Raw genomic sequence first — 12,889 nt, 5'->3', positions numbered from 1 at the left:
CGGGTGGGAGAGGAGCTGCCAGGTGCTCTGCCCACTGGGGCACCACCCGCGGTCCCGCGCGGCACCACCCGCGGTCCCGCGCATGCACACGTGTCCTGGGCGGCTCCGCACAACACCCCCCAGCCCCACGGGGCATGCGGCCGGGGGGGCTGCCCCGTATCTCTGAGCATCCCTGGGGGGGACGGTGGCGGGGGACAGACTGAGAGAGCAGGGGGGTGGAACAGACCGACCGGCAAAGCCACCGAGGGGGCCAGGAGGGGCTGGGGGTCCGGGGAGGACGGGCTCCATGCAGGGCTCTGCCCCGCGGCCGGCTCTCCGTCGGGGCACGTAGAAAAGGGGGCGGCAGGCGAGGGGTGGGGGGGACACCATGCCGGGGACTATGTACAGAGGGGGGCGCGGGGGCTGCCACCGCTCAGCCCGTCTGCTCGCTGGGGGCCTCGGTGGTGGCAGCGGCGGCAGCACCGTCCCCGTTACACGTGGCAGCGGGCGGCGTGGCAGAGGCCGGGGGCTGCTCGGTGGCGAGCGGCGTGGCAGGGGCCGCGGTATCCGTGGCGGCGGCGGTGGTGGTGGTGGTGGCGGCAGCGGCGGTGGCAGCGGTGGTGGCAGCGGTGGTGGCCGGGGCCGTCTCTGTCTGCTCGGGGGCCCGCAGGCGTTTCATGAGCGTGGTCACTCGCACAGCTTTCTGTGGGGAAGAGGCGGGGGCTCGTGGGGGTTCCCCTGTCCGTGGGGCGCTGGGTCCCCCATCAGGCCAAGAGGGGAAACTGAGGCATGGGGCACCCCCACCCACCTTCCACTTGGCCCGAGCAAAGTTCTTCTCGATCTGGGCGCAGACACCGTCCTTGATGTTCTTGTCGGAGGCAGCATTGCCAGAGATCCTGGGGAGGCAGGGAGGGGTGAGCAGTGCCCACAAGCCCCCCCAAGCCCCCTGCCCGCCCCTCCAGCCCCTCACCACTCATGGGAGATGGCCTCCTCCGCCGTGATCCGCTGGTCCTGCTCCACCTCCATCAGGCGTGTCACCAGCTCCTTGGCTGGAGACACAGGGGGGCAGGTCAGTGCTGGAGGGGGGACAACGTGGGACCCCCTCTTCCCCCCCTGCCAGTGTGGGGCTCACCCGCCTGTGAGATGTCGTCCCAGTAAGGCGGGTCAAACTCATAGTCCCCAGCCAGGATTTTGCGGAAGAGGTTCTTGTCATGGTTCTCGTAGTCATCCTCGTCTGCCTCCTCATAGAAGGGGGGGTTCCCCGAGAGGCTGGAGGACAGGGTGGGGGGCTCAGCCCGATCCCCAGGCCCCAGCCCCCCGTGGCCGCCCTGGCCCTCGCCCCGCACTCACAGGATGTACATGATGACGCCAATGGCCCAGCAGTCCACCGGCCGCCCGTACCGCTGCCGCCCCACCACCTCCGGAGCTGCGGGGGACACAAGAGCGGCCCTGCCTCAGGGTCCCCAACCCCCTAGCCTCTTATCCCCAGGGTGATGGGGATGGGGAGTGGACCCACTGTGAGCACCCAGGATCAGCCCTGAGGTGATGGGGAGCGGGAGTGACCTACCAGGAACACCTGTGACCATCAGGAGGGACCCAGTGGGAGCCTCCAGGGCTGGTCCCCAAGGTGGCAAGGAGCAGCAGGGATCGGCTGCCTCCGCCCCCCACCCGGCTGTCACTCACCCAGCTATCACCCACCCAGGTACTCAGGGGTGCCGCAGGGCTCCTTGATGAGCCCATTCTCCAGCTTGGCCAGGTGGAAGTCGCTGATGACGATCTTGGAGTTCTTCAGGCGGTTATAATACACCAGGTTCTCCAGCTGCTGGGCACAGGGGCTGTGAGCGCCGGGGTGGGGGGCACACCAGCACCCAGGGGTGCTCCCACCCCCCAGCACCCACCTTGAGGTTCCTGTGGACGATCTTGAGTGAGTGCAGGTAGGCAACAGCCTCCAGCACCTGCCGGATGACATTGCTGGTGTCCCTCTCTGAGTAGTAGCCCTGGTCCAGGATCCAGTCAAAGACCTCCCGGCCGGTGGCCCTGCCAACAGCAGCTCTGCTGAGACCCTCCCTGGTGGGGGCATCCCCAGCCAGACCCCCACACCTCCCAAACTTACAGCTCCAGGAAGATGAAATACTCCTTGCGGGTGATGTAGACATCCACCAGCTGCAGGATGTTGGGATGTTTCACCCTACAGAGAGACAGGGGCATGGGGGGGGTCCCCACTTTGCCTGGTGGTGCAGGGACCCCCCAGCCCCAACACTCACATTTTGAGGATGATTATCTCATTTTTGGCTGCCTTCCGCACTTTCCGCCCATCCCGCTTCAAAAATTTCTTGCAGGTGTACAGCTTCCCCGTCGTCTTCTCCTTGGCCCGGAAGATTTCACAGAACTCCTCCCTGCAAGAGCGCCCACAGCCATCAACCCCCTAGGACGGGCACTTGGGTGGTCCTCGGGCCCACCAGCATCCCTTCCCATCCCTGTGGCAAGGGGAGATGCTGCAGGGGTGGACGGAAGCTGCGGCTAAAATCCTCTCCGGAGCAGAGGGGAAAAAAATAAAAGGGGCAGTGGGAAGGAATCAACATGGAATAAGCAAATTGCTAGGGAAGGAGGGAAATGTGCTGACTGAAAAGCTCCCTTCCCATGGCAGCTGGAGTAAGGTCCAGTGCAAAGCTGCCCGTGACGCGGTGGAACTGCAGCGCACCCCGGCATGAATGTCAGTGCCGTGGTCAGGAAGAAGGAAGGGGAGACATGCCGGTTGCTGGGGATGTGGCAATGTTCTATTACTAATGGTGTTGGAGCACATCGGCAGGGCCAGGGCTGCAGGGGAGCCGCAGGGATGTTCGGTGCTGCTCTGGCAAAGCCTCCAGCCGTCCAACCCCTGCAGTGGTACCAAAATCCTCATGGCCACTGCTCTGGGTGCAAGGGAACCAGGCCCGTGTGCTTTGGGACAGGCTGCCCAGAGGATGGAACAAACCTCTGAGAGCACCTGAAAAGGTACCCCAAGAAGTCCTGGTGTTTCAGAGGCTGATGGAAAAATTTCTGGGTTCAAATTGGTTTCAACGGGTCTGAGAGCGTCATTTTTTGGAGTGCTTCCTAATGGGTCCCCCAGCACAGCAACATAAGCTGGGGAAAAGCGGCAGCTCTACTCCCCCGACATGATATCTGCCCTTTCCTTTGCCGGAGTAGAGCCCCCCTGCTTCCCGGAGTGCTCGGGGGAGCTGTGATCATGGGGAATTGCTGCAATCCCTGCAGATTTGGGGGGAGGAAGAAGAGGCACAGGGAGCCGCCTGGCTGCAGCCAGCAGCAGTGGGGAAACCTTGCTGCCCTCCTTGGAGCTGATGGCGAACACCCCCACTCACCCACCAGCGAGAGGCATTAATTAGGGGACAACCACCCCAAAATGTGCCCTATCCAACCCAGCTGAGGACCAGCAGCGCAAAAGCCCCCGTGGGCAGCATTGTGCCGCTCCTCAGCCTGCGGCATGCAGGTGGTTGGGGTCCCCCAGACACCCCCAGGGCCAGGGAGGGACTAACTCACGTTTTGATGACCTGGCCCAGGTCATATCTGTCAGTCACCTCGGACGGCTGGTTATAATCTTTCTTGTCTCCCAGCGTCACGCAGCCAAACGGCATCGCAGGGCCCGGTGCTGGTGGGGCAGGGAGAGGCAGTGAGCGCCCCAGCACCAACACCCCGCCAGAGCTGCACCAGCCCCCCACAAGCCGCGCTAATTAACGTAAAACCTGACAAAGTGCGGCAGCTGCTCGTGCTCCCCAGCTGCTGCAAGCTGCCTCATGCCCAGTGTCACCAATATGCGTCCATCCCTGTGGTGTCCAGCCACTCTGCCTAGGCTCAGGCCACAGGCACAGCCGCAAAACGGCCCCTCTGGCCCTCATTTGCAGATCATTAATGATTTATTAAGCTATGGCAAGTGCAGAGCCCAGAGCACCCATTGGGGAGGAAAACAGAGGCAAACAGACCCTTTCCCATTTCTCAGCCTGGTTTTGCCCCATGGTAACATTTCTGTAGCTGGGGCTTCCTCTAGCAGAGCACTGTCACACACCATCAAACATGCAGCGAGTTACAGCAGCCTCAGCTCCCCAGCCCTTACCAGCCCCGGCAGCCCCACTGCAGCACCAGGCAGGTGGGCACCGCAGCTCAGGGGGTGCCCAGCGCTCTTCCACTGCTGCCACTGGCAGCACGCAGGACACTGGCCCGACACACACCGGCTTCTCCTGCCCTTTAGGAATGATGTTCTGCCCCTAGCTTTCCTGCCAGGAACCCTTTGAAACCAGACCCTGGTCAGCACCTTCCCAGCAAAAAATTGATCCCATGAAGTGATTTTTTTTTCCCTTTCCCACCCCATTACCAGGAAGAAGTTTCAGCTGACATTATTTTCTGATTGCTCAGCAGGACACAGGGCTCCCCAGGTCCCCCCAGCCCTCTCAGATGGGCCCAAGCGGGACCCTGTGACAAGATGCTGGCACAACACTGGAGGCACCCATCGCCTGCTGCTAAAGCTCCTGAAACACCAGTTGCAATGTGCTGGCCTCGCCGTGCCATGCCGGCACTGAGCGGGGCCGGGCAGTGAGAGCTACGGGCAGGATGGCAGCGCGGGATGCGGGAGCCAGCATCGTGGGTACCCAAGCGCTGAGCCTGTTGCTATGGCAATGGGAGCTGGAGATGCAGAAAGCGGCACATCCTTCGGAGGGGGCAGGGATGGGCAGCACCCGTCAGCACCTGACCCACCTGCAGGTGCACAGTCCTGTCTCCGGCACACAGGCCCTGGGAAGAAGGTGGTCGTGCCCGTAGCACCCAGGGCACACTCCTAAGTGCCCCTGGGGTGATTGACCCCAAATCTGGGTGGAACATGGGTGCAGTAAGCCGGGGAACAAGGGGATGCTCCCTCCTGCCTCCATCGCTCAGGGCTGACCTGCCTCTGTGCCTGCCCAAGCGATGCGCACAGGACGGGTACTCCCAGCTCGTATGACACCTGAGCACCCTCCTGCTGGGAAAGCCCATGCCGGGCAAGAGCACCTGTCCCTGTCCTGCTCGGGGTTCTCCCACCCCTGAAAGAGAAGCAGAACACCCATGGGACACCCTTCCCCATGCTGCAGACCAGGTGAGGCTTTCCAGCCCATGCTTGCCTCATTCCAACAGCTTCCCCAGCAAATGTGCCCTGCCTGGCACCCCCATGTCCCTGTGTCACACAAGGCTGGCTCTGCCATGCCACCGTTCCTGGTCAAGGGGTCCAAGGGCTGTCCTGGCAGCCGCTGGCGTGGCGGCAGGCTTGGTGACAGGGGCCAGCAGGGGCAGGGCTGGCCTGCAGGCGGGCAGGCAGGCTGCCAGCATCGGTGGCGCAATGCCAGGATTAGCCAGGAAGGGGACCCAGGCAGGATGATATACTGGGATTTTATTGCTGTCTCTGTGAGCTCTCAGCTGATCTGCACTCATAAAATTAGTTCCTGTTGGTTTAGTGGGGACCCATGCTGTCAGATCAGAGTACCAGCACCCTCCCTTGCCCTGGATTGGCTCAGGGGGAGCACAGTGCACCTGGGGTACCCTGCAAGGGAGGCTGGCACCCAGCCCCACATTGGGGTCAGCACCTGCGCCTCACAGGTGAGAGCATCCCCACCGTGGCTGGGGCACCCAGGCAAGGGGTAAACGAAGGGGTGAGTGCTCCCTCCCCAGGGTGCCAGGCGGGAGGCTGGGTGCTGTGCTGGCACCTGCGCACCACCAGTGTGTCCCCCCCAAAGCATCTAATTTGGGAGCAGAAGCAACAGCGGGTGTAAGACAATAGCAGGGAGGTGGGTGGCCGGGTGCGGATGGCATGGAGGGATGACGCAGACATGCAGCCCTCACCAGCGGGTCCCCCGGCCCCCTGAGCCCTGGCTCTGCCCTACGGCGTGAGGTGCCACTGGCCTGCACTCCATCTGCGGCCCTGCTTCTACCTGCAGCCACTCTGGACATCTCCGTGGGGGGGCCCCGCTGCTATCCCGTTCCCCCCAGACGGAGGGAAGGATGTGCTGGGGAGAGGCAAAAGATGCAGCCCGGCCAAAATGGACCGAAATATTGCTGGTGCAGGCAGCTGGCAGGCAGCGACAGTTGGAAGGGCTGCGCCAGCCCCACGCTGCCCGCAGAAGTGGCCCGGGCCGGGGCAGAGGCAGGGCTGGGGGAGCCCCACCGCCCGCGGGGCCGGACCGACCCGAACCCACCGTCCCCAGCCCCGGCGGGTGCGGAGGTGCAGCCCGGGCCGCGCACCGCAGGGGAGGGCTCGGCCGTGGCCGGCTCGGAGCGATGCGGCAGCGGGGAGTGAGCGGGATGCGGGAGAGAGAGCCGGGGGCCGGCCGGGAAGGGATGCTCGGCGGCGGGGGCGCCGGGTGAGGGGCATCGGCAGCTCCCCCCGCCACGGGGCAGACCCGGCGGCTACCCGTTGGACGCGGGGGAGGCACCGGGGCAGGAGCGGCTCCGGGGAGGCGAGCGGGGAGGCGCGTGGGAAAGCTGAGCTCCGGTATCTCGCCGTGCCCGCGACACCCGTCGGGGCTCGGGGTCTGCGGGACGCGGGTGCCGGCGGGGGCGGTGCGGCAGCGAGCAGCCGTCGGGGCGCACACGCACCCTGGCACGGACCGGCACAGCCCTGCCGGGGTGTCCCAGGCCACCGGGGAGCAGGGGGGGTAAAGTGGGGGGCAGCCCCGGGCCAACAAGTGCCAAATCCCAGCAACGCCCCCACCCCGGGCCCGGCCCCCCTCGCCCACGGAGCGGCTCGGCGGGGCTCGGGGCTGTCCCGGCACGGCGCCGCGCTCACCTGCACGCCTCTCCGACCGCAAAGGGGGCCGCGGCCCGGGGGGGGGCTGCGCGCCCCTTCCTCCCTCCCGCGTGGGGCCGGTGCGGAGCCGAGCCGAGCTTAGCCAAGCCGAGCCCAGCCGAGCCGTCGGTCCGTCGCGGCGCGGCCCCGCGCGCTCGGCGCGGCAAGTTGGGGGGGGTAGGATCGCGGGGCCCCGCCCCCCCAAGGCGCCCCGCCCCGCCCCGCCCCTGACGTCACCGCCAAACTTCGCGCCCCGCCCGTCGGGAGCGGGAGAGGTACCCGTGGGGGAGGGTCACGCGTGGCGTGGGGACGCGCCCCGGCACCGCGGCGGGACGGGGCGGCCGTGTCCCCCGGGACGGTAAAGTCACCAAAACCGGGCTGGAGCACTGTCACGCCGTGGGGACTGGGGGACCCCATGGGACCCTGCGCCACTGCCCACGCGGTGGCGGCTTCGGGGCCGCGTAAATACCGGCGAGCCCACGCGGCTTGCTGCGTTCCTGCTGCTGCCCAGCCCGGCGAGCCAGAGCTGCCCGTGCACGTCCCCTGAGTCACCGCCTGTCCCTGCTGTCCCTGTATGAGCTCCTCACCCTGAGGGTGGCTGCCCAAAGAGACGCTGTGCCCCACAGGCCACATCCTGCTAAGCCCTGAGTGCTGGGGCAGCCCCGGTGTCACAGCAGCTTTACTGAGATGGTAGGGACCAATGTGAGACACCGGGGTGGGCTGTTGTGCCCTGGGCTGGGCCATGGACACTGTCCCGGGATGGGATGAGTCCGGGTGGGATGAGATGGGATGGGATGGGATGGGATGGGATGGGATGGGATGGGATGGGATGGGATGGGATGGGATGGATGGGATGGGATGGGATGGATGGGATGGGATGGGATGGATGTGATGGGACAGGTTGGATGGAATGGGACAGGATAGATGGGATAGAACAGGAGCATAGCATAGGTTATTAGCAGAGCCGAGCGTGGGCTCAGTGCCGCAGGTATGTGTCCCCTGAGGGTACTAAGAGGTGCCATGAACTGGTGGGCAGGCACACAGTCCTGCCTCCACACCATGGTCCTGTGAGACCCAGGCAACTTCCCTTATTCCTTCCCCAGCTGTGGGGCCAAAGTACCTGCTTGACCCCACCCCACAGGTATTGTTCGTGCCCCATGGGCCAGCCCAAGGGGCAGGAAAGTGGCAAGAAATTGGCCACTGCAATACCCTTAACTCTGCCCACAGCCCAGGCTTGGGGCCCAGCACAGCTACGGGGGTGCAGTGGGTCCCCCAGCCCTCCCTGGAGCACCTTGGTCCTCATGCAATGCAATCGCATGTGCAGAGACTCCTGCATGGCTGCGTGCAGTGCACTGGCATTTGCGGCCCATATGGTGCCGCTTCCGAGCTGCACCCACTTCCCGTCCCCTCCCGCTCCTGCACCCACCAAACCCCAGCTCCCCAAAAATACCCGGCCCATGCAGTCCTGAGCCACCGCGTGGATGTGGCCATCCTCTCCTGGGGCCCATAGCCCCTGGAGTCTGGGTCAGCCAAGGCACCCCGACCACAGATGGGGGACACCAGGGTCCCGTCCCCAAAGCCAGCACAGGGACACCAGCCAGCACCCCAAGGCAGAGGCACCCGAGGGCACCCCCTGCATCCATCCCCTGTGCAGCACTGAGCTGCACAAGCCCCAGCCCCACCGCAACTTGCATTGGGTAATTAAAGTCATATGAGAGTGGGTGAATTAGCAGGGCACTGTAGTTTGAGCTTCTAATCAAGAGTTTAATCATACTGGCTGGCAGCAGCGCAGCGCAGTTATTAATCTTTGCACCTCGTGGGAACCTGGAGCATAACTCACAATTACCCAGCAGGTGCCCAGCGTGGCTTGGGGCTGCCCAGAAGTGGCTCGTGGCATGAGGGATGGGCCAGCGCTCTTCCAGTGCCCCTCGGCCCAGCTCGTGCCCCTTGTCTCCTGGCACCAGCCTCCTGCCTATGGCAGAACAGCCCCAGGACCCTGTCACTGCCCATCCGACCCCTCCTGGCCCTGGCTCTGCCTGGGCGCTGGGCCGCCCCCACACACCATTTTGGGGTGATCAGCTGTGCTGAGCCCAACAGCGTTTGTCCCTGCTGTGCCCTGCCCCACTGCCGAGCCCACCCCCTCCCTGTGCACCCCCTCCCTGCCCACTCACCGCCCCATACACCTCCTACCCTGTGTACCCACTGCCCCATGCACCCACCTCCTTGTGCACTCACCACCCCATGCACCCCCCCGGCCCCACACACCCACTGTTCCATGCACTCGCCACCCCTCCCACTGCCCTGCGGTGAGCCCACTGCCGTGCGCGGGGTGACATGGCCAGTCTGGGGTGACATTTCCCACAGAACACCTGGAGCCCACTCAGGCTGCCTGAGGTGGGGGTGCCAGGGCTGGGGACACTCATTTGTACTCCTTTGGGTGGGGGGCCCACAGGGCAGGGGACACATGGCCGTACCCCTCTGCCCCAGGCCGGGGGTGTGGGGCCAGCCCAGCCTGGCAGGCTGGTGGTTGGGGGGGGTGCCGTGGGGTGCAGTGGGGGGGGTGCAGCGTGTCCGTGACTCAAGTACTACGTGGCACCGCATTTCTGCGTGCTCGCCATCTCCATGGCAACCGCCAGGCAATCAGCAATAATTGCGTGCGTCGGCCTGGCAACAGGGCCAAATAAACCCCATCCCTTCTTTTGGGGAGCTGGCGATGCGGGGGGGGTGGGGAATACAGGGGCGCAGGGTGCCATCACCACCCCTAGCCCTGTACTGGGGCCAGCAGAAGTGGGGGTGCTCAGTGGCGGGGCTGCCCTCCCCGTAGGTGCCCTGCAGCACCCATGTGCCCTGGAAGGTGTCAAGGGATGTGGCCAGCAAGCTCCCCCACCAGGTGGCCATGTGGTAGCTGAAGGTGGCCTCAGGTGGACTCCCAGCTTGGGGGAAAGCCACACAGCAGCATGGTGACTCAACACAGGGTGAGGGGTGGCCAGTGCATGCTGAGGGCTGCCTGCTCCAGTGGCCCCAGGGTGATGTGGGTGACAGGGACCAAGAGTGCTGTAAGGGCAGTGGGACCACTTGTCCCCCAGGAGCAGCTCTGAGGTGCCGTCAGGGTGATGGGCTGGGCTACCCTGGTCCCCAGCAGGATGTGACAGCACGCCTACTTCAAGCTGCACAGGGGTTGGTTCCCAGGTGGACCCCGCAGAACCTCAGCAGCCAGCATGGGTAGAATGTGAAGGTGTCAGGTCACGTCCAGGTGGAAGGTGGCATGGGGCAGCATGTAGCTGTCCCACATCCCCACCACATAGGAGGTGTTGGCACCAGAGCCCAGGAGTCAGCAACGAGCAAGGGGTGGGCCAGCACCAGCATGGCTGACACGCTGAAGCCCTGGAAGAACAGCTTGGTCGCCTTCTCCTTGGTTGGCACTGGGGACAGCAGGGCATCTGTGGCCAGCACTGCCACCTCCTCAGGGCAGTCCCCCAGCTCCTGGTAGAGGACACGGTGCCACAGCTCCTCCAGCCTGTCCCAGTGACCACACCATGGGTGAAGATGGGGCTGTCCCCTGCCTGGCAGGGCACCACCAACCGCAGCTGCTTGTCCCCAGCCAGCCTGCTTCTGGTGTGGCCTGTCCCCATTTCAATGACAACAGTGCACAAACCCTTGTACCTCTCAACTGGCTTGGCCCCCATCACATCCCAGAGCCTTGCCTGGGCAGGGAGGCTTGGTCGCTGTAGTGATCACCTGCATCACAGCAGTGACATTACACCTGGCATTGGGATTTGGTTCCCCTTCCCACTGGAAGACCTTTGAGGGTTCCCTGAGGCTCCCCAGGGTGGTACCTGCTCAGGAGGCTTTTGTGGCCTTGGAGACCAGGGGAGGCTGATCAGGGTGAGGAGTTTCACATGTAAATCAAGCAGGGCTTCTCACCAGGGGAGAACTGGCCTGGGGAGAGGACTTGGACCAGGACAAGGACCAGGATGCAGCTAGCATAGGTCCTGAGCAGGTGCAAGACAGGGCAAGCCTCTCTGGCTGAGGGTGAATGCTGTCCTGGGGGCATAAAAAGGAAAAAAAATGTGCCTTACAGGCTGGAAGGTTTCAAGGTAAAGAAAAGCTCCCCAGGGGCCACCAAAGCTCCCCAGGGACCAGCAGAGATCTCCAAGGGCTACCAAAGCTACCTGAGGACCACTAAAGCTCCCTAGGGACCAGCAGAGATCCCCAGGGGCCACCAAAGATCTTCAAGGACCACCAAAGATCCCCAGGGGTCTGCAGAGCCCCAACTGTGTGCAGAGGTGCCCATGGCAGTGCAGGTGCCACAGGTGTAGGTGCCTGCACTGGGTGGGGAGCACGGGGGTGCCCAGGCAGCCTACTCGGGGTGCAGGCAGCAGGGGGGAAGCGGGGAGGTGCAGACAGTCCCCCCCGCTGCTCACAGACATCATTAGCAAAACTTGCCGGTTTCTAAAAATGGAGCGGTGGCAGCGCGGCAGCCGTGCTTCGCGCCTGCTCCCAGTGCACCAGCAACCACTAAAAACAGCTCGGCCCTGCCTGCTGCTACCTGGCACTCCTCGCTGGACCGGCGGCTACCAGAGCCTCTGCTTTGCCCAGACACCGATCCTGGCACAATCCAGCTGCCCAGCTGTGGTGGAGGAAAAAGGGGGTGCAGGCCACTCACCTGGGCAACACCTGCTGCCTGCACCTGGCCTTTGCACCCCCTTTGCCATGAGGAACCCAAAACCGCTGCTGGCACACGGATGCCACCGCGGTAGCACCAGCAATCACTGTGGCAGCACATCCCTGGGTGCTGCCAGCAGCGGGACTGTGCCCGGCTCTGCCTGTACGCCCGCAGCCATGCGCGGCCACTCATGTTTTATAGATGGCTCTGATTTTAATAATTAATCCCTGCTAACGACAGCACTTTCCCCAAATAAAACATTTAAAGTGCTGTGTGTGCAAGGCGTGCTGCCGGGGTGGGACACTGGCGGCTGTGCTGCAGCCGTGGCGGGTGGGCATGGCACAGCGTGGCACAGCACGGCACAGCCACAAGTGCCCACAGCTCAACCAGGTGCTCCACTGGTTCTGCCTGGCCATGCAGCACCTTAGGTTGCCTCTTGTCTAGTGCGAACCCTGGGCCGCCCACCCCTAGGTGCCCACCCTTGCCAAGGCAGCAGCTCTGAGATGCCCCCAGGCCCCCCAGCTGAGGCAGGAGTGCTGGGTGCCATGCAAGGTGCCACCCTGCAAGGTCCCCTGTCCATCTCCTGTGCTATGGCAGTGTGAGCAGCACAGGCGCAGATCCAGGCTGGCAGGGGCAGGCAGGGACAGACAGGGGTGGGTGCTGACTAGCCTGTGGTGTTAAAGGCCAGGCTCTCACTCCTCACCTCCTGCAGCGTAATTAGGGCAGGATAAATACGTATTAGCATGAAATATGTCATCTCCACAAGCACATTTCAGGGGGCAGCTCAAGGCCGGGGCCCTCCTCACAGACATCACCATAACTGCATGAGCCTCGTCAGCTAACGAGCAGCTCACTGTGCCACCCCACCACAGGGCACTGACAGCCTTGTTCACATGGGGTGCCCCTAAGGTTGTCCCCCAACACCCATCCTGCCCCATGCAACACGCAGAGTGGTTGTCTGCCCATCCGTCCGTCCGTCCATCCGTCCATCCATCCATCCATCCATCCATCCCTCCCTGCATCCTGGCCACTGCCGGTGTCCCAACCGGCCACCCCAGCTGCACCCCCAGCACACACATCCCTCAATACCTCCCGATTCTGATCCAGCCCGTAATAACCACGCAGTACTGGGCCCTTCCCGTTGCCACAGCAACTTGGCAATGGAGCCGAAATGGTGCTGCTCCGTCTCACACGGGCAGGGCTGGCACCCATGCCAAGGGGCACAGCCAACCCAAAACCCAGGCCAGGGGAGCAGCATGGCCCCACCATGGGGAAACTGAGACACTGTGCTGGGACACCTGCTGGCTGTGGGATGCTGGGACGCAGCCACCCTAAAAATACCCTCCTGCAAGCAGTGGTGGAGTTGTGCAGGTGCGAGGCACCAGTGGAGACAGACAGCTCGGTTGATGGGAGCTGACACGGCCGCGGGCTTCAGTGCTCCT

The 12,889-nt window shown here is 64.0% G+C and overlaps 1 protein-coding gene across 1 annotated transcript; it reads right to left on the bottom strand.

Moving 5' to 3' along the window:
- Positions 1 to 397: 397 nt before the first annotated feature.
- On the bottom strand, positions 398 to 3,611 carry CAMKV (CaM kinase like vesicle associated; the record flags this gene model as incomplete). Its single annotated transcript, XM_082060084.1, has 10 exons — positions 398 to 682; positions 788 to 875; positions 950 to 1,028; positions 1,112 to 1,248; positions 1,330 to 1,405; positions 1,678 to 1,798; positions 1,878 to 2,016; positions 2,093 to 2,167; positions 2,244 to 2,375; positions 3,517 to 3,611. The coding sequence occupies 10 exons, from the start codon at positions 3,609 to 3,611 to the stop codon at positions 413 to 415; spliced, it is 1,212 nt and encodes a 403-aa protein (XP_081916210.1). The 3' UTR covers positions 398 to 412.
- Positions 3,612 to 12,889: the final 9,278 nt, after the last annotated feature.

This window comes from Streptopelia decaocto, assembly GCF_964273445.1.
Source record: "Streptopelia decaocto genome assembly, chromosome: 8".
NCBI lineage: Eukaryota > Metazoa > Chordata > Aves > Columbiformes > Columbidae > Streptopelia > Streptopelia decaocto.
Note: the sequence above shows the minus strand (reverse complement) of the source record. Positions and strands in the feature narration are given on the sequence as shown.